General features: G+C 45.6%; 1 protein-coding gene across 2 annotated transcripts in view; it reads left to right on the top strand.

Annotated features, from left to right (window-relative positions):
- Window positions 1–19,400, top strand: part of UNC5A (unc-5 netrin receptor A) — an 841,139-nt gene that overhangs the window by 797,114 nt on the left and 24,625 nt on the right. For both annotated transcript variants that reach the window (XM_085618304.1, XM_085618305.1), the window contains one exon: window positions 13,572–13,750. In XM_085618304.1, coding sequence (XP_085474430.1) covers window positions 13,572–13,750 — 179 coding nt within the window. The remainder of the gene's footprint in view (window positions 1–13,571; window positions 13,751–19,400) is intronic.

Here is a 19,400-nt window from a genome sequence, read left to right on the forward strand (position 1 = left end):
ATCTTTACAACTTTACGACTGCTCTGTCTTCACACTCGTGGTGGAGACTCCGCCCATAAAAATATACAACAGGCCTAGCTTTTTTTGTGCAAAGTCTCCTCCACTTGTGCAGAGACTCCGCAGTCATAAAGATAATATTCGTAAAATTTGTTTGTGGATAGCAAACAAATCATAACCTCACACTAAAGTGAAAGTTCACCTTTGTGAATCAGGCCCAAAGTTTATATATAGTGCTCTGAGGGTGCATATTAACGCTATATAACACACCCAAATAAATAATCCCTGCCTGCTAGAAGGCCTGGTGTCAGATGTAGAAGCAAAGGTGATGGAAGGAGCGCTTGAATTAATCTCAGCCACTAGCGATCACTCAGGCCACATTCAAGACTTTTGTTTTTAACCCACTATACCACTCTAGACAGAGTGCAATGAGTCTTGGTCCTGCTCAAATTGGCGCCGTCCACCACAAACTGCCAGGCAAAGTCCCCTCCAGAGAGGAACACAAGCAACCCCAGATCGGCTTCGACCAATTTATGTCTTATTAGTCACACCAGTTTCGCCCTGCTTAGGTTGCATTGGTAACATAGCTTTAGTTCTGTGGCACACTGAGCATGAGACCTATATCTGGGCACACCTGTCGCAGTCAGGGAATCCACTACAACAAACAGCGAGGCGATTAAAGGAATGTTTGCCACTGTGATCATTCTGGCATGCCTGGCCATCGTTTTCGCACACGATTAACTTTAGAGGGAGACCTGCCATATGCAAATTGGAATTGGTCCTGCTCCAATAGGAGAAGTCCGCCTCAAACTGCCAGGCCCAATCACCTCCAGACAGGAACACAAGCAACCGTAGACTGGTGTCAGTCTACTTAGCTCTCATTAGTCAAGTATAGGTTGAGTCAGGTGGCACAGTGAGCACAGGACCCATGTCCGGCCATATCTGTCATACTTAGGTCATCTACTGCAACAAAAAGGGAGACGAAAGGAATACTTGAGTTCACCTCAACCACCAGCAATTCCAGACCATCATTTTTTGCCCACTGTAGCCTCGAAACAGAGTCCTGCCATAGACAAATCAGTCTTGGTCCTGCAACAATAAGAAGTGTTCAGTCCAAACTACCAGGCCAAGTCCTCTCCAGACTGGTACATAAGCAACCCTAGACCACCTGAAAACTACTTAGGTATAATCTGCGAGGTATAATCTGAAACCTGTGGCACAGTGTGCAGGAGACCCAGGTCTGGGCACAACTTTCACACTTATGGCGCATTGCAAATAACAGCAACCCTGATAGATGAAGTGTCTGAATGTATCTCAGCCGCTGGTGATCGCTTGGGGCTGCATTCCAGATCATTGTCTTTTGATCACCATGCCACTCTAGACAGCAAATGCAAATTAATCTTGGTTCTGCTCCAATAGGAACAGTCCAGTCTGGAACTTGGCATGGTACCTTGAACTGGACTATTGCTTTTGGAGCACTACCAAGGCTCATTTGCATATGGCTGTTTTTTCTCTGAAGTGCTGAGGTGGGCAAAAAAGAATGGATTGGATTGTGGCCCAGAATAACTGCCAGTGGCTGAGATGCCACCTGTGGAACTCTAGCAGTACCAACTTTCCAAACAGAAGCAAATGTACCACATTAAAAGGACAATGAAGTGATACTGAGGAAATTCCATGTAAAATTAAATACACATTGTTTATCACTGGCTAAAAGAAAAACGAAAAGTAATCTTCCCAAGAGTCTATGTGCCCTTAGCTCAACATGCGTGTTATTGCTTTGCAGCCAAAAGGTTATGCTCACTCAAAGGTAATTAAAAATGGTTGTTGGTACATTTTAAAACACTGACACTGGTTAAAATTGTGTAGATGGTTGCAGATGGTGGGCATCAGCACTCATTTTTGGGGACCATGACTTATTTTTCTTCATTAGATTTTGACCCACAGCAAGAGAGGGAAAGACCGAAAGAAGGAGAAATAGAAAGATGGGAAACCACTGATGAAGGAAGAGATTAGAGATTTAAAAAACCTGCAAACGTAAGATAGAGAGAGAACAGGAACTGCGGGGTAGTCAGTGGTGGCTGGTATTTGAAGGCAGTGGGGGCGGGTTGTGAGGGTGAGGGGGGAATGAAATAAAAAAATTAAAATATACACTTACCTGTCTGCCACTGCGGCCCGCTGTTGCCTCTCAGTCCTCTTCACTGCTTCCAGGGCAGGGAGCAGGATACACCCACCTCCTAGTCTCTCGATAGCCAGTGACTGGGAACAGAAACCGGCCCTTGCAAACTGCTCGGCCCCCCCCCCCCACCCCCGAGAGGGATGCGGCCGAGCTGTTTGCTAGGGTCGATATCAGCCGATTTTGTTACAGGGGGCCGATATTGCCGACCCCCGGTAACAAAAATGGCACCCCAGGGGGCGAAAACCAGCCCCCACCCTGGCGGCCCACCGGGGAAATGCCCGGTGCCCGCTACGCCCTGGTCTGAGCGCTGTGGATCGGCACTCTGCCAGAGAATGGGAGGCTGGGCATGTTCTCCATGCAGGATGTAATGCAGTCTGCATGGAAAACATGCAAAGTGCGCATGAATGTTTGTCCGGCCCCAAAGGGCTGACCAAATATTCATGTGCCCTTTAAGGAGTGCAAACCACGCCTTCCCTCCCTTTCTTTGTCAGCAGAGCAGCCCGCCCTGTGCTGCAACAAGGAAAAAATAAAATGATAATAACTTAGAGCAATTATTTTTTTATTTTTCCTTTAGTGACACTGCCTAAAAGCAGTGGGGCGATGCTCCTCCGCCGTAGCGGAGGAGCTGCCACTGTTAAGTGGAAGAAAGAGGCATGATGTGAAATCAAGGCCAGGCCGCCTTGGTGTTCAGCAGCCTTAGCATCTAGACAGGCCCCTAAAAACGTTTGTTTCCTGCACGTATCCTTTTGCTTTTTGAAAAGTTAAGCTCAGGTTAGGCATGTTCTGCAAAACAAAGACTCAGAGTCTCGGCAATGACGCTGAACATCCTGTGCTTCTGGGCAAATCACTTGCAGGTACATGCATCAATGTAGCCTTTTGCGATTCCTTAATTGCGATTATTAAGGAATCGCAATTAAGGAATTGCAAAAGCCTATGCATGTAGGAATCACTATAAAATTAGCGATTCCTAAACATTCCTTAATTGCGACTTGTAAATTGCGACTCGCAATTAAGGAATACCTTCCCATTCATTCCTATGGGCCTACAGGCCCATAGGAATGAATGGAAGATTGCATGTGCAATTTGCGAGTACCAACAACCACGGCCCGTATAGGCCGTGACGTGGGGCGGGGGAGGGGCAGGGTGGGGGGTTGTAAAATGCGGCATACAGACGATTTCAGGTAAGTAACGAAAACAAAAAAAAAAAATCGTATTTAATTTTTTCGTTACTTACCTGAAATTGTTCGTATGCCGCATTTTACCACCCCCCACCCTGCCCCTCCTCCGCCCCACGTCACCACCCAGTGGCACGCCCTATACGGGCCGTGGCTGAGTACCAATAGGTACTTGCAAATTGCGCATGTAATTTCAAGGGTGCAAGGGTGTCAAAAGGTCACCCTGTTGCACCCCTGATATTGCTCTCTGCACACATGTTGCACACACACATGCGTGTGTAACCTACAATTTTGAAAAATGCACTTTAGTGCATTTTTCAACGATTTTGCAAATTACCATTAAGTTCAACTTGATGGTAATTTGCGCCCCCTAGTAGCGAAATCGCTATTCTAAAGTGGTTCTTGCATTGCATTTAAGGAATTGCAAATTGCGATTCCTTAAATGCAATCGCAATTTGAGAAATCACAATTAATTGCGAATTCTCAAATTGCGAGTGCCTTGAACGTCGATCCATCGCAAATGCCCTTTTTGCGGGCACAAACGGACGATTTTTGCGAGTCGCACCGTTTGCGCTCGCAAAAATGGTTGATGCATGTGCCTGTTAATCTCCCCGTACCTAACAAAAATGAATGTGTCCATCTGTAATGCAACTAGTGCTATGTAAAGCGTTTTGATACCCGATTTGGGTCAGGTTTGCGCTATATAAAACTCTAAAAATAAAAAATAAATCTTGTAAAAAGTCCTACCAAGAGCACATTTTTCCGGTGCCCTGAAGGCTTAGAAATCAATCATTTCGCAGCGTGCATTTAACAAGTAGGCAATATAAGGTAACACACCATGTTTTCTTTCGCTAGTAATCCATGACGCAGTCATAATAGAACTTTGAAAAATTAACACTTCTACCGTTTTAGCTAAAGCTGTTCGAGCATAGGTGCTTTTCTCTTCACCAGCTGAAAATGAGTCTGGTACCTCCAGGAAGTTATGACTTGAGGCGGCTGAAGTTCTAGGAAAAATAAATGAAATTCTGCAGAGCAGTAAAATGTAAAATTGCCGTAAAACCCAAGAAATCTGCAGGACTGAAGTTAGTGGCAAAATAATGAAACAAGCTTCATACACCAAACTGCATTCAGTGTTTTTATTGCTTTTTGAGGGTAGTGACTATATCGAAAGCAAGCTATTTGAAATAAGGGCAGCTTGTTCTCCACTAGCATCCAGGAGCCCCCAGTGGGAGATATAGGCCCAGATTTTTTAATATTTATGCCTGGCAGCACTGTGTGAAACAATGCAGTGGTGCGCTGCATGAAAGGTTCGCAGTTGTGCACCACAATTTTAAGTAAGAGTCGCACATCACCAGTGTCATCAGATACCCCCGTGTTTAGAGAAAGGCAACTCCTACACAGAGTCCGGACCATCCAGAACACCGTCACAAGACTCATCCTCGACCTCCCACGCCACACCCGCATCACACACAGCTCAGGAAGCTTCAATGGCTCCCCGTTCACAAGAGCAGACAATTCAAACTTCTCACACACATACAAAGCCCTACACAACACAGGACCAGAATACCTGAACAACGGCATATACTTTCACCAACCCACCAGGCACCTATGCTCTGCCTCACTTTCACTTGCACACACTCATTTGCATCCACAAAAGTAAAAACTGGAGGTCGCTCATTCTCCTACATCACACTCAAGACATGGAACGGCCTCCCTCAACACATCAGAGCCTCCTCCTCACTTCTTGAGTTCCGCACGAAGCCGAGGACCTGGCTCTTCGTATAAACACCTTGTGGACCACACTCCTAAACACCTGCCTGAGCGCCTGGATACCCTCTTGGATGCGCTGCACAAATCAATATAACATAACTTTTTGCAGGACACTAAGCATTGCTCTGCTGCTGCGTTTTTTTAAGCTTTTGACTTCTGTGGACCCCCAGTGAATTGCTACAGGAAGCCGAGGATGCCATATAAACAATCACCTCAAAACAATGTGCAAAAACTCTGAAACAAGAACACATCAAACACATACACAAATTATGAAATATTTTATTTGCTTCATAAAAAAATTATGTTAACTTTATCAGGTAGGTGGAGCTTTTCAAAATTCGGTTTTATATCTAAAAGACGAAGCAATATGCTAGACTCTGCCAAATCACTTTGTTTGTATTTTTTTGCTCTCAATGCAGGGGTTATTTTATTTTTGTCACTGCATACCAGCTCTTCAGTTAAGGTCATTAATTGTTCTTAATAGACTCTGTTTGCTGTATTTAAGCTCTTCTCCCAAATCAATCTAAGGATGCCAACCTAATTTTATCCTCCAAATTTCAATTCCTTCAGATATGCTGAGCAATTAACATTTTTCAATTTTCAATTTAGATTTCTTATGTGTATATTATACTTAATTAATCCGCTAGTGGACTTCAAGGGCCCATAGACCTCATATTAAGAATGTCTGCTCTGCAGCAACCATGAGCCAGTGCTTCTTTGCATGAGACTTGTGCTCGAGAGACACCCTCCAGCACAAATGTGACACCCTCCAGTACAAATGTGACACCCTCCAGTACAAATGTGATACCCTCCAGTACAAATGTGATACCCTCCAGTACAAATGTGACATCCTCCAGTACAAATGTGATACCCTCCAGTACAAATGTGATACCCTCCAGTACAAATGTGACATCCTCCAGTACAAATGTCGAAGTGAGAGCAATACTACAATGTCAACAGCGTAAAATGTGTAATTTTCAGAAAAATTAAATGTTGTGCAAAAGGCAGGACTCAGGGTAGAAGAGGGTCAGATGTATGCACTTGTGGCTTTCCCCTGGGTTCTGGGCCAAGTGCTGGCCGGAGGATGATGGGAGCACATTCCCATACCTCTGCAAACTCTATTCCCAGCAAGATGGATCAGTGAATTAATGCTTGCTGCTGACATCTGCAGTGATCTGAGTGTCACATGGTCAGATCTCAGCAAGGCAGACTCAGCCTTATATACTTCTTAAGTTGTGACATTGAGTACCTATACATTGGTAAACATTAAAATCTAGTAGTTAAAGCTCTTGGAAAATGTAGTGGTGCTCTATGGAATACTGCGTAATGTAAAAGAACGGGTAAATGTTTTACAGTTGCCTTCATTACCTATTCTCACCTGGTGATATACAATTTACAAAATGAGAGCAGCACACTTTTGTACAAGATCAGCTGTTCTTACACAGCAGGGAGAAAGCGTGCCTACTGGCTTTATCAATGCTTCCTTTACTGTTTTGAAGTAAATGCCTGTGAGCCTGGTATGAGCAGAACTGTCTGTTCCCGGCCAAGCTTCTACTGCAGCAAAGCATTTCCCTTTAGGATTGTGATGCAGAAGGGAGCTTTCTACCTTTATCATGGATGTCTTTCTACCATGTGATGCTGCAGGCGTGCTTTCTCTTGACTCGGAGATCAGCACTCAACCAGCCCTTTTTCCGACTTCTCCTAACATCTCAATCTCTCTCTCTCTCTCTCTCTCTCTGTCTCTCTCTCTCTGTCTCTTTCTGTCTCTCTTACTCTCTGACTCTTTCACTCTCTCTTTCTCTCTTTGTTTATTTCCCTGTCTCAATCTCTCTCCCTCTGTCCATCTTTCTCACTGTCCCCCTCCTTACCTCTCACACTCATTCTCTTTCTTCCTCTACCTCTCTTTCTTAAATGTGTGTCTCTCTCCTCCTCTCTTTCTGTATATTTGATGTTCTCTTCCTTTTTTTGGTCACTGATTCTAGCTCTCCATCCACTCTCTCTCTCTCTTTTGCTGTCTTTCTATTTTCGTCTGTCTCTTCCCCTCCTCTCTTTTTCCCTCGCTCCTTCAGTCTATCTTTTTTTCTCCCCTTTCTCCATTCCTTCTAGCATATCTAGCTGAATATGTGGCTCCTGTATACTGAGTCCGGGATAGCGTGTGACACTCATAACAAAAAATGTCAGGGGGCAAAAGATCCATATGTATAGATTTTCTGTACCTAACTCCACATCTATGTATCTTGAATATATATATATACATATATATCATAAACAGGCGCTCAGCAAATGACAGTGCACTCGGGAAACCACAATCTTCCTGAAGTCAAGGTCAGCACTCCAACCAGCGAGTCTTGCCTGACGCGTTTCGGATATGCAGTACTTCAGTTAATGGTTCAATGTATAGGTTAAATAGTGAAGGGGATAGAGTTGATCCTTGTGGGACCCCAATTTGAATTGGAGATGGTGTGGATAGATTGTTGTCTGCCAGGAATCTTTGCGATCTATTCTCTAGGAAGGAGTGGAACTTTTTCAGTACAGTTCCTGATATGCCCATCCTATTTTCCAGGCGCTCTAATAATTTTGGATGGTATACTGTGTCAAATGCAGATGATAGGTCTAGAAGGATCAGGAGACCGGTTTCATTACGGTTGAGAGCTGGCAAAGTGTCATCTACTATGTGTAGAATTGCTGTTTCTGTACTGTGGTTTGATCTGAACCCTGATTGGCAGTCATTAAGTAGCACAAATTCAGTAATGTGTTGACTTAACTGATTGTGCGCACATTTTTCTAGTACTTTGGCTAGTAGGGGAATGGTTGTTACTGGACGAAAGTTGATAGGGTCCAATGGGTTCTCCATAGGTTTCTTTAGGATAGGGACCACCTGGCCTGTTTTTAGGCAGTCTGGAATTGATCCTTGGGCAAGCAATTCATTAATTATCTTAGTCCAGTAGGGAATGACCATGTCGTTGCAGGAGGGCCAGCATTTAGAAGGCAGCGGGTCATTGTAATGATTATTTGGTTTCAGAGAAAGTAATATTTTGGTAATGTCATGTTGATCATATAGATTGAAGGTTGACCAATGGGCTTTATTTGTGGGCATTACTAGAGTAGTTAGGGCAGGGTTCCTGCCTTGTTCATTCCTTATGTTTGAGGATTTTTCAGCGTTATTCTTGAGCTCTCTCTCCAAAAAGCTGGCTTTATCAGTAAAGAATGTTGAGAAATCTTCAAGTCTGTTTTAGATGTTAGTAGGGAAGATTTGGCTAGTTTGTTCGATTGATCTTTTAGTAGATCGAAGAGTTTCCTCGGTCTGTTGTGTGCATTTTCGAGTTCACTTCTAAAAAAACTCTTTTTTTGATTTAAGTACGCTTTTATTGTAGGTTTTTCTGGTCATTTTTAGTTGTTTTAGGTGGGGGAATGACGGAGTTTGTCTCCATTTTCGTTCTGTTATTCTGAGTTCCTGTCTTTCCTCATTCAGTGATCCGTTGAACCAAGGATTTTTATCTTTGATCTGCATTCTTTTAAGTTTTAGCGGGGCAATGTTGTCAATTATTTTGGATATCATCTGATTGTAGTGCTCTGTGAGCTTGTTGACGTCCGTTAGTTCAGAAGGGGGTTGGAGTTCTTTCTCGCCTTGTATTTTTAGAATCCCCGCGTTTAGATTTCTGGTGTCTCTCACCCAATGTTTGGGTTTGATTGGTTGCGATAATGTTTTCTCTTTTTTGGCTGATATTTGGAAGGTGATGTAGTGGTGATCAGACCAGTCACAAGGAACGATTGAGATTGCTTGGATCACATTTTCTTTGGAGATGATCCAGTCTGATGAAGCTCCTTTAGTGTGGGTTGGTAGAGCGCATGCTTGTACTAGTGAGTGGTCGGCTAGAAATTCTTTCAGAATGTTTACCTGATTATCTTGGATGTCATTCCAGTGAAGATTGAAGTCTCCTAGGTAAATATCATTGGAGTTAGGTTCTGACTTAGTTGTAATCATTTCCATTAGATGGTCTTTGAAATTTAGGTTTTTGCCTGGGGGTGATATGTCTTCATGGGTACATAGATGTGGAGCTAAGAATAGTAAATCTATTCTTCCCTCTGTGCACGTACCTTTCGATATATTCTCCCTCGTGATTTTGTCTGTGATGTTAGTGTGCAACAAAATCTTTGCACTCGATATTCAAGAGTACAATCCTAGCTGAAGTATCTCTCTTCCCATACTCTTGTGTTCCACCTGATGCACATGAAAGGACCTGGTGTGTTTTAGTGATACGACTAACTTCTGAATTACATCGTTGATTATAAGGCTGTGCACAGGTGTCCCTTCTTTAACTACAACCAGATGCCCGCCGTCTTCCTGCAATAAGTGAGAACATATCAACCTTCTACCATCTGGAGTTAAACAGAGCCCACATAGTTCTGACTTGCCTTTTGACTCTCTTTGCTATAAGATAAAACTGTGAGTTGTTTCCTTAAGTCCTAGCTGCCTGTGATTGAATTTCCCAGGATTACTCCACTTTCCTACTGCATGTTACACAAGACAACACTACCCATCCCCATGGACTACCAACCATTGTCCACGAAAGGCCACCTGTAAACATGGAACAGTAACCAGAGCAATCTGAGTGTCTACCGCATCCATCACCATGGCCAGTACCAATATCTAGGGCTCTTCGGTGAAGAAACACCCATCATCGATGCTGGTCCATCTTTTGAGAGCCACACACGCGTGTAGAGCATGGCAAAGGTCTGCAGAGGAGGAAGGGCCCAAGCAGAAATGGTGTGCAACAAATGTAGACTGCCAGATTTTCTATATGCATCATCTGAGTAGGCCCAGCCTGCCAGACATCAGCTTGTGCTTGTGTTTTTTTATGCTCCCTCATCTGCGTAACCATCCCATCATGACCTCACAGCGAAAAGACTGATTGTCATGAGCTATGTCCCATTTCATTATTTTTAGGAGCCAATCCAAGAGCAGAATTGGACTACCAGAAGTCCAGGAAAATTTACTTTCTCTTAATTTTATTGTCTACCACCTTTAACTGGGATTTTCAATACACGGCTGTCCTACCTACAACCCTACTGGTGACAGTAGAGTCCCAAGTAGCTTGACTTTGATTGACCCTCACTTCTCATTGGTGTCTCAAAAGAAGGATAAATGCTGCCTCCTAGATCAGCATCTCTGTCCGTAGAAAGAGATTCTCTGGCCAGTCCACAGAGATGTTTTTCAGGTGCAAACTCAGCTGTTCGACGTTTACATTCAAGACCGGAACTGGACACAGGAACCGGACAGAAGTCCTGCCACTGGAACAAGGAGGAGTAAGCCGGACTGGCCTCAGTAGGAGGAGCCATAACAACCTTGCAGCCCAACTGACATCTTTACATGAAGGAAGGCGAGGACTGAGGGCATTACAGTAATGCGAGAGTGTTGTAACTGCATCGCCTCAAACCACTTGCACAACCCTGACGGGATAAGGGATTGTGCATTATTATTTTATTAATGCAGGCGTTGGACTCCGATACCCTTTTTTTCATACAAATAAATTGTTTTTAGCATCAGACTTTGACCCGAAAATGAGAAAAGCAGAAAAGAGAGAAATATGTTGGAAAAGAAAGATAGAAAAGTAACGGGGGAGACAGCATGGATGAAAAAGAATGTGCAAGACTGAGGTAAAGAGACAGACAGTGTATGGTGGTGGATGATAGAAGCAGGAGGCAGTCTTGGCATACTGGCGACCAGAACGTTTATTAGCAGTGTCGGTCGGCTTCTAAGAAACACGTTGGACCCATGCAGCAATATATATATATACAAAACATTTTTTACAAATTAAGCAGGGTGCAACCCGCTGTTGACTCTGCACTGCCCTCTAGTGCTGAAGTCGACAGCTCTGTGGTGAGAGGGACGAGGCAGCGCGCGCCAGTCAGAGCAGCCCTTTCCGGCTGAGTCACTGACGTGGCCCTGTAAGGTTGCCGCCGCGTGCAGGCCCAGCGGCGCGCGCTGGAGGGAGAGTCCCGCGCTTAGGGATGTGCGGCTCCGTCTCGCGCTCTCGTTGAGCAGGATGGATGTGTGGAGGGCAGATGTTTGTGTGTGAGTGATGCTCCCTGCTCCCTCTCAGACACTATTGATCTATATTAATAGATTTCAGGCCGGCTCCCCGGAGGAGAATCTCGCAGTGAAGGATGACAGGATTCGCCTCTCCAAGAAAATCAATAGCGACATACCTTTCAATTTATTTCTTTTCTTCCTCCCCGCGCCCCCTCCGTCGCTCGCTTTTGTTTGGTGACTTTGCCAACGATTTCCCAGGGAAGAAAGAAAATCAGTTTGAAGATTTGACAGGTGCCTGTCCGTGCGTTCTGCAGTGCGCCAAAGGGGACCCCGGAAATACCAACAGAGGGGACGGGGCAAGACGCGTAGGAGGTGGAGAAGGGGCATCCAGTGGGGGCTTCACTCTGAAGCTACCGAGGAGGTCATATACCCAAAACAGGCTTCAACATATCGAAGCCCGGATTGGTACACACGCAGTATGTGCTTCACCATATCAGTGCCAGGATCGGTACACACCCAGTGTGGGCTTGACCATGAAAAAGCTGCAGAGCGAGGAATGTATTCAAGGTGGGGTTCACATTCCCTACCAGTGGAAGGGGGCACTTACCCGGTGTGTGGGGACAGATAAGGTCCACCCTGTGAGATATGAACATGCCCAGCTATAGAGGGTCGTACACACAGTGCAGGGTTTACGCATGCTTTTCCTACACGCTGCACTCTCTCTCTCCTCAATGCTGCCATCTCCGCCTTCTCTTCCCCCATGCGGCAGTCTGGTTCCATCTTCTCCTCGCAGCTGCAGTTTCTTTCCCCCTCTCTCTCTCTCTTTCCATTCTCCAGTCTCTCTCCCTTCTCTCTTCTATCCTGCAGTCTCTCTCCCTCCCTTCCCCTATATCGGAGTCTCTCACTGGATTGTACTTTTGAAAATCTTGTACAGGCTTGGTTGGACTGGGACAAAAAATAGGCCTGGGCACCAAAGTGAAATGGGCTCTATTAGCAAACCAGATAGCTTAAAAAGTGCCCCACATTTGCAAATCGGGGCAGTTTTGAACATGTAAAGACAAGCTCTCAGTGGCGTAAGGAAACGTGAGCCCCCCCCCCCCCCTCAAAGTGCATGGAGGGGAGGCACGCTCCTGAGCCAGACACTGCGGGGGCTATTGTTACGCCACTGCAGGCTCTATGGGTATTTCAAGGTATGGGATACCGCATGCACCTGTGTTTGCTGCAGTCAATGTTTGTGGTAATATCATGGAAATCAGCAGTAAAAACCAGCCCATCTGCCCATAAAACTGGCCCACGGCAAAAAAAAGTCCCACACACTGATCTGTCACAACCCTCTACCTGGCACGGCCTGATTGCCCTACAGGCCAGTGGAACCCAGAGCACAAGGTTATCGAGGCAGACTAATACTGTGGACGAATTGTCGATGGAGAAAATACCGAAAGGTAGTGGAGTTACATATAGAAAATCTATAAATATTTACCTTTCAATATTTTGGCCCCCATTAGTTTGTCAACAATATTGGTGTCCAGCAATATCCTGGACTTGCTATTCAGGAGCTACACCTCACACTTTCCCTCCTTCGTGTTGCAGTCTCCCTTTATCCCTTCCATGTTTTTTGCAATTTTAAGGTTATATACAATACACATTTCCACAGAAATCTGTAGTACGACAAAAATGCCATGATATATATTAGCAGGTAAAAAAATTAATTTAAATATCTGAAAAGTCGGCAACAAATATTCACTGTAGTTGGTTGAAATACAAACTCTAGAGTGACTTTAAGAGTATACATCTTATTCCTTAAAAGCATCATCCTTAGTGTTTTCGTCTGTTGAAAACGCAGCGATTTACAAGCAGCAGCACCTGACACAGGTCTTTCTTTGCCACACCACACGTAGTACATTGGCTAAATTAATCGGATTGGTGCCTGTCGTTATACAAGTTCAATGGTAACCGAAGACCACCCGTTTTAACATTCTAGAGGCAAACTTTACTTCTTGATTAACGCTTGTCCTTTTATAAAATTGCATGGTTAAATCAGTGCTTTTATTTGCTATGGGAATCAACATTTTATTTTTCATTTCCAATTGCCCACTCTAGAGCTATAGTTCATTTTACATTCCCCCCCCCCCCCCCACACACACACAATTTCGGGTCTTCCTCCAGTATCCGTTCTTTCCCTAATGATTTAGTCTAAGTTTCTAACTTCTATTGTGCTTTTTCCCCACATGGCCTCATATTCCAATTTCTCTCCTCTTCTTCTACATTCCAGATGATCTGGCCCCAGTGTCAAGCCTCCTGCCCCTTCCACAGTTACCACCTATCGCAGCATCAGTTGACTCTGTGTTGCAGCCCCCGCCAGCCGGGTGTTGTCTCTCAGTCTCTTCTACATCCTGACTCTCTTGCCTCTCTCTTCCAGGACAGTCACCCCATGGACCTGCTGCTCGGTGAGGGTGAGGAGGCATCTGCTGCCCTGGTGGGTCCAAGCGCCTTCAAGATCCCCTTCCTCATTCGTCAGAAGATCATCACCAGCCTAGATGACCCCGGGGCCCACTGCGCAGACTGGCGCATGCTGGCACAGAGACTCAACTTGGACAGGTAAGAGGCATGACCCCCTATGCCACGGTGGGAAAGGTTCATGGTTATCAGGCAGATTATATGCAAGTTCTGGGCTAATACCCTGTTGCAGGCCTCCCTTTGAAGTGAAGTCTACTTTAAAGTCCTGACCAGGAAGGATGTCAGTGGAGGTCATGTGCCCACTGACTTACTGTAGCTACTCTGAACAGAGGTTCCCAAGATAACTCCATTGAGAGAGTAACTTGTGGAGGACCCCGAAGGTCTCCAATCCCTCTCTTAGTCGATGGGTTCTCTGAGAAATGTCTGAGTAGATAATTCAGTGAGCTTGGGGTTACTACTGCACAAATCTCTGGAACCGGGATCTTTCCCTCTTCTCATGGAAAGGGTCGGGTTTCCTGACCATTGGAAAATTTAGCCCCCTGCCTAGCCATTCTGTAGCACTCCCTGCACGTTACCACAAAGATTTGCACAGCATCAGTGTACTGGTGTGTAGGGATAATCTGGAGGTAACTTGACAGGCCAGTGCCCCTGAGGGGTGTATAGGACTGGAGTTTTTCCTCTGTGGACAAGTCAGCCTCTTGATGCAGAAGATGTGGTGAGTAGAAGCAGCCATTTTGAGATGACGTGATAGGCGAGTGTTTGCTCGACAAATAGATCAGAGGCATGCCTACCTGCACAATGAGCTTGGCAAGCCTTAAAGCTGAGGAAACACACATCTCCAACATGGATTTTGTCTAGGGACCAAGCCATGCCGTTTTTTTTAACAACACATTTTATTGATTTTCCAAGGTACCAAATGGGCGAATCCCGGTGAGCATCAGACACGCAATAATCAAATCGAACAAATCCAAGGCACCAGTTTTCATCCCTCTGAAAGGTCTGCCGAACATCAGACCCAATCCCCCCACCCCCTGCCCACACACCACACACCCCATATACCACAGCACATGAACTACAAGCAGATATGCCCTCCTTCCCCTGCACACCTCGATTTCCTCAAACCGGTGAATTACTCACAACCAATCTATCTAAGGGATCTCTGGATGGCGTGCACCCCAATTGTGACAAGTCAATACCCCTGTAGGTGGACCAGCGCACCCAAATCTTCTTATGCTTCTGCGGGCAGCCACGTGCCTGAAAGACCACAACCTCAACCGACATACAGCGGTCCATCGCCCTCTTCCAGACCCCTATACTGGGCAAGGATGTATCTTTCCAGTGTTGAGCAATGTCACGTTTGGCAAGTGTGAGTCCCAGAAACAATAAATGGCGCTTATATCTGTTTCCCCCTATATCGTCGGTGCCATGTAGAAGGATAAGCCATGTAGTTTTAGTCTAAATGGTATACATATTTATGGCGAGACGCTAGGGCGTCTGCATGAAAATTGGAACATTGAAGATTTTTTGGGGGTAAATTCAATTTTCTCCATCCTTCCAGGATTTCCCTGGAGACTGTCCTCTGTCCAGTCAGTAACGCAAGTTATGCACTCACGCACAAAAAGCTTGCAGGATAAATACCAGCACTGAGGTATGTCCATCCAGTCTCAGTGTGGTCAACGAGGCTGGTGCAGAGCATTCAGCTGTAGCACACACCAGGTATTGCTGTTTCTCCAAATCAAGGCATGTCTTCTTGAACCAAGTCGGCACAGGCATAAGGAAAACAGGGAATTACATACTCGCTTAGTAAAAATTACACACAGGACTTGTTCATTCTCAGATTCACAACCTTAGAAAAGTTCTGGGCTGCAGATGCACATCTGAACACATCAGTGGGTCTCTGTCCCTTTATGAATTGTGGGTTTTTTGATGTGGAGGAATCCCAGAATGCTCTGCTCTAATGGCCGGATTTCATTACGCCCATATTCTGCAAAGATCGCTGCTCACTAAACTTTTCAACAATTTTTGATGCATCTCCTTGAATTTTGTTTTAAGAGTCTTTTCTTTGCGTGTTCAACATTTTTTCTTTGTTTTTTTTCTGATGCAGGCAGTTCATTTTTAGGTCTTGCCTACGCAGCGTGCAAGCGCCGCTTTGGAGTGACCTCTTGGAATCACTCCGGGCTTTTGTGGAAACTCGTGCATGTTCTGCACTGTTTCCAATGAACCCTTGTGCATGTATGGCGTTTATCTTGCGGGAGCGAGCAGCGGCGCCATCTGTTTGCAATTATTGCGCCCACCGCAGCTTACTCCCGTAAGGTAAACGCTGCGCGTCGCTTTCACTTTCGCAGGCACGGGCCGCGCTTGTCTTTCAGCGCTTGTTGCATGTATTGCTCTGAAGCCAACTACGCTTTCTGTGAGTAAATGCTTTGTTGTGAATGCTGCTCCCTCCTTTGCCGCGCTTCTCCTCCACTCCTCGAAACTGTGCGCACTGTATTGCCTTACATGCCATCTGGATCGTAGTCTCCGAGAGTCTAAATATTTACGCCTCTGTGCAGCAATCAAATCTACTGAGATAATTAACAAGTCTACCGCATGCCAACATCTAGTCTTTCCTTGGAGCGCGAGAAGGGGCGCAGTTTGTTCCCGGCGGCATTGATTGCCGCGTGGTTTACGAAAGAAGTGCCTCGTTCTTGGTGCCGTGACAGGAAGTTCACCACTACATGGCTTTTAAATGGAAACTCTGGATGTCACATGTGGTGGTAGAGTTTACAGGAAAAGGTTCCGCTGTATACAGGACACAGAGTTCGTTGTGCTCAGAATGAGGGTAATGTAAGGGTTGGTGAGCGCGGGTTGGAACGCATTTAGAAATAAGCCATGGAACCACATCAAGGGGGGAGTTCGTTATTGTGATGAAGTAAGAGTTGCATCTTTTGTAGCCGAGCCCTAATGTGAGAGACCTCCGTGTTCTGCAGACCTTGCAGATGCATGTGTACTACCCATGACGCCTGAGCACAGGTGGCAAGAAGTGCCTACAGTGTCAGCTGTTTCAGTCTCCGGGGGAGTAGAAACTGGGTGGAGGGCTCGAACTAGTGCGTCACTCGGGCTCTTCAGAGATTCAGGAGTAACATGTCGTATGGGCACAGAGTGGGAAATGGGTTTCCATGCAGAACTTACAGTAGCACCAGTCCTGCACACGGGTGTTAGAGCCCCCTTTGTGCTGTTTATAGTAGCACACCCTATATGTACACGTCTGCGAGGGAGTGCCCTGCAGAGCTGCAGGCCCAGGGTTGAGGGGTTCATCGCATAGCTTACAGTGCCTATTGTTCACATGAGGTGAGAAGTATGCTCTCTGCCGAGTCCAGAGTAACACACGCAGCACCTAGGACGGGCACCAGGAAGCTTCAGATGCTTCGAAATTTGTTAATATGTTTGATTCACAATCTGATTTATAAAGCGCATAGTTAATCCCAAGGGCGTGTCCCTGTGCATGTCCCTGCGCTAGAGGAAAACCTAGAAACCTACAGCCCAACGATCCCCCCTTATAAATAGACTACTACCACCCTATCTTACCCAACATGACCTTGTTCCAGAGCAAATTAAAACAGCCATATTTTGACCTTCTTATGAAAGGCTTTTTACGAAGCTTCCTGCCTCGGCTGTAAATGCTGAGAATTCCACAACTTGATAGTTATCTTTCCACCTGAATTGTGCTACTGCCACTACCTGCACCTTTGCACACCCTGTTTCTACAATTCATTCAGTGGCTGCATCCTGGCCACACACATCTTAAATGCCCCAGCCATGCCTTCGTCCATTGCCTGCTCTGCATCTTGTATGACCGTTGTCATCTTTTTCAGCACTCGTTATGTATCTGTTTGTTTCCTGCCACCATGAAGCTCCCTCCCTGTCCGTCGGAAGCAGTCACCTGCATCTGTCTGTTGCTCCCATGTTCACCTCCTTTCCCTTCTCCTTGCAGCTTGACCAACCATTCATTAGCTCCCCCTCATATATTTTTCTCTCTTGCCCGGTATCAGTTGGGTGCCTCGTGCCACGCTGCCTGTTATCCCCGGTAGCCCCTGTTTCCCATCCGAGGCAACGCTGCACCGCCTGAGCCGAACTCTGCCAAACAGATCTCTTGTGCTACCATGTATCATAGGTGAAATTCTTGTCCCCACCCCCACAATTATGTCTGCTTCATTTGCCCTGACTCCCCAATTGTATACTCTTCCTCATCTAGTACAGCACCTATGCTCAGCACGGTCAGGTCTTTTCTTCATCTTTACACTATATCTGTCCGATTTTTCCTTTTCCATCACTGTCTGCGTGCCGTACACTATATTCAGTTCTGGTTCCTCCACCCTGTCTTTTTTTTCCTTTGCAGTACGCGTGGCTTATATTTCCTCTTTACTCCCTCTGCACTACCTTGATGGAAATGTTGATATTACTTTCTTTGATATAATTCAATACCTATGATTAAGTTCGAACCTGCACAACCGTGTAGAATGAACTTTGAGAAAATAAGGAGCGCTCTTGATACGATAGGCTGAAGGGTAATGGATAGGAACCCTTCCGTAATTCCATTCGCGCAATAAACAGTCCACGCTGAAGTTTAAGCGTAGAAGGGCATTTATTAGGACCAGGCTGCACAACATGTAAATAACCAATAACATCAAATAACCAATAACAAACCCCCCAACATCAACCCCTTCATCCATTCACTTCCTTCACCCAAACAGAACTCACTTCTCATTCCACTCCATGACCCGTTCCGTTCTTCATCCATTTCTTCACTTCTCTTCTAGAATCCTCCCCTGTATCACCTGGCATTACACTCATGCCTCCAGTCCCCCCATCCTTCACTCTCGCCCCCCCCCGAGGGATGGGTGTACCCATCAGAGACTCCCCCACCCCTCCCAAGTACCACTAACCCTGCAACCTGTCCTAAACTCGCACGCTCAGCTTACCCAGCTCCCGAACCCTAGTAACTGTAGGGTGGGCGGGTAACCTCTCTTAACCTGGCCCTCCCGATGGTGCCAGGAAGTACTATTGCGTCATGTTTTGATCGTGAGGTGAGAACACAGGGATGGCATGGTGAAATCTTCCATAAATGCCACATGATTTGTATTTACTGTAAATACGTGCTGCTTTTATTTAAATAATGTTATTTGCTGCTGATGCTGACGGCGCCACATGATCTTTTGTATCCGAGTGCATTTTGTTTTTTACCTCACAGTATGTATGTTGGCCGCTTGGCACGTAAGAATACCCCTCCAAAATAGGGTTTCTATAAATGTGCTTCTTTTTTTTTTGTTGCATATTTATATAACTCGACCCGAAGGTATTGGAGCGCTTTACACGAGCACCGTATTAACATTACACATTCAGGCACGGGGAGATTAAGTGATTTGCCCAGAATCACAGCATGTGGACGCGACCCAGAGGCTCGAACCCTGGTTTCCAGCACCAAAGTCGGCAGTCTAGCCGTCTCAGGGTAGTGATCTGTGGGAGCACCTGGCAGTGTATGTAACGCCTTTTACAACAGTTCATGCAAATGTTTAGTAGAAAGAGAACCACTGGAGCGTCTTCCCACGAGATCTCGTTAGGTCTGCCTGGAGGGGCAGCAGGATACCTACTGTTACTATTACATAAACATCTACACAGTGGGCTTTTGCTAATCCCCAGAGGAGTATTACTCTCACCTGATGCTGTTGGCTCTTAGTGTATCATTTTGCCTCATATGAAGTGCTTGCTTTAAAGTGCATATGGGAATAGTGTACATTTCAAAAGTACTGAA

Source organism: Triturus cristatus, chromosome 7, assembly GCF_964204655.1.
Source record: "Triturus cristatus chromosome 7, aTriCri1.1, whole genome shotgun sequence".
NCBI lineage: Eukaryota > Metazoa > Chordata > Amphibia > Caudata > Salamandridae > Triturus > Triturus cristatus.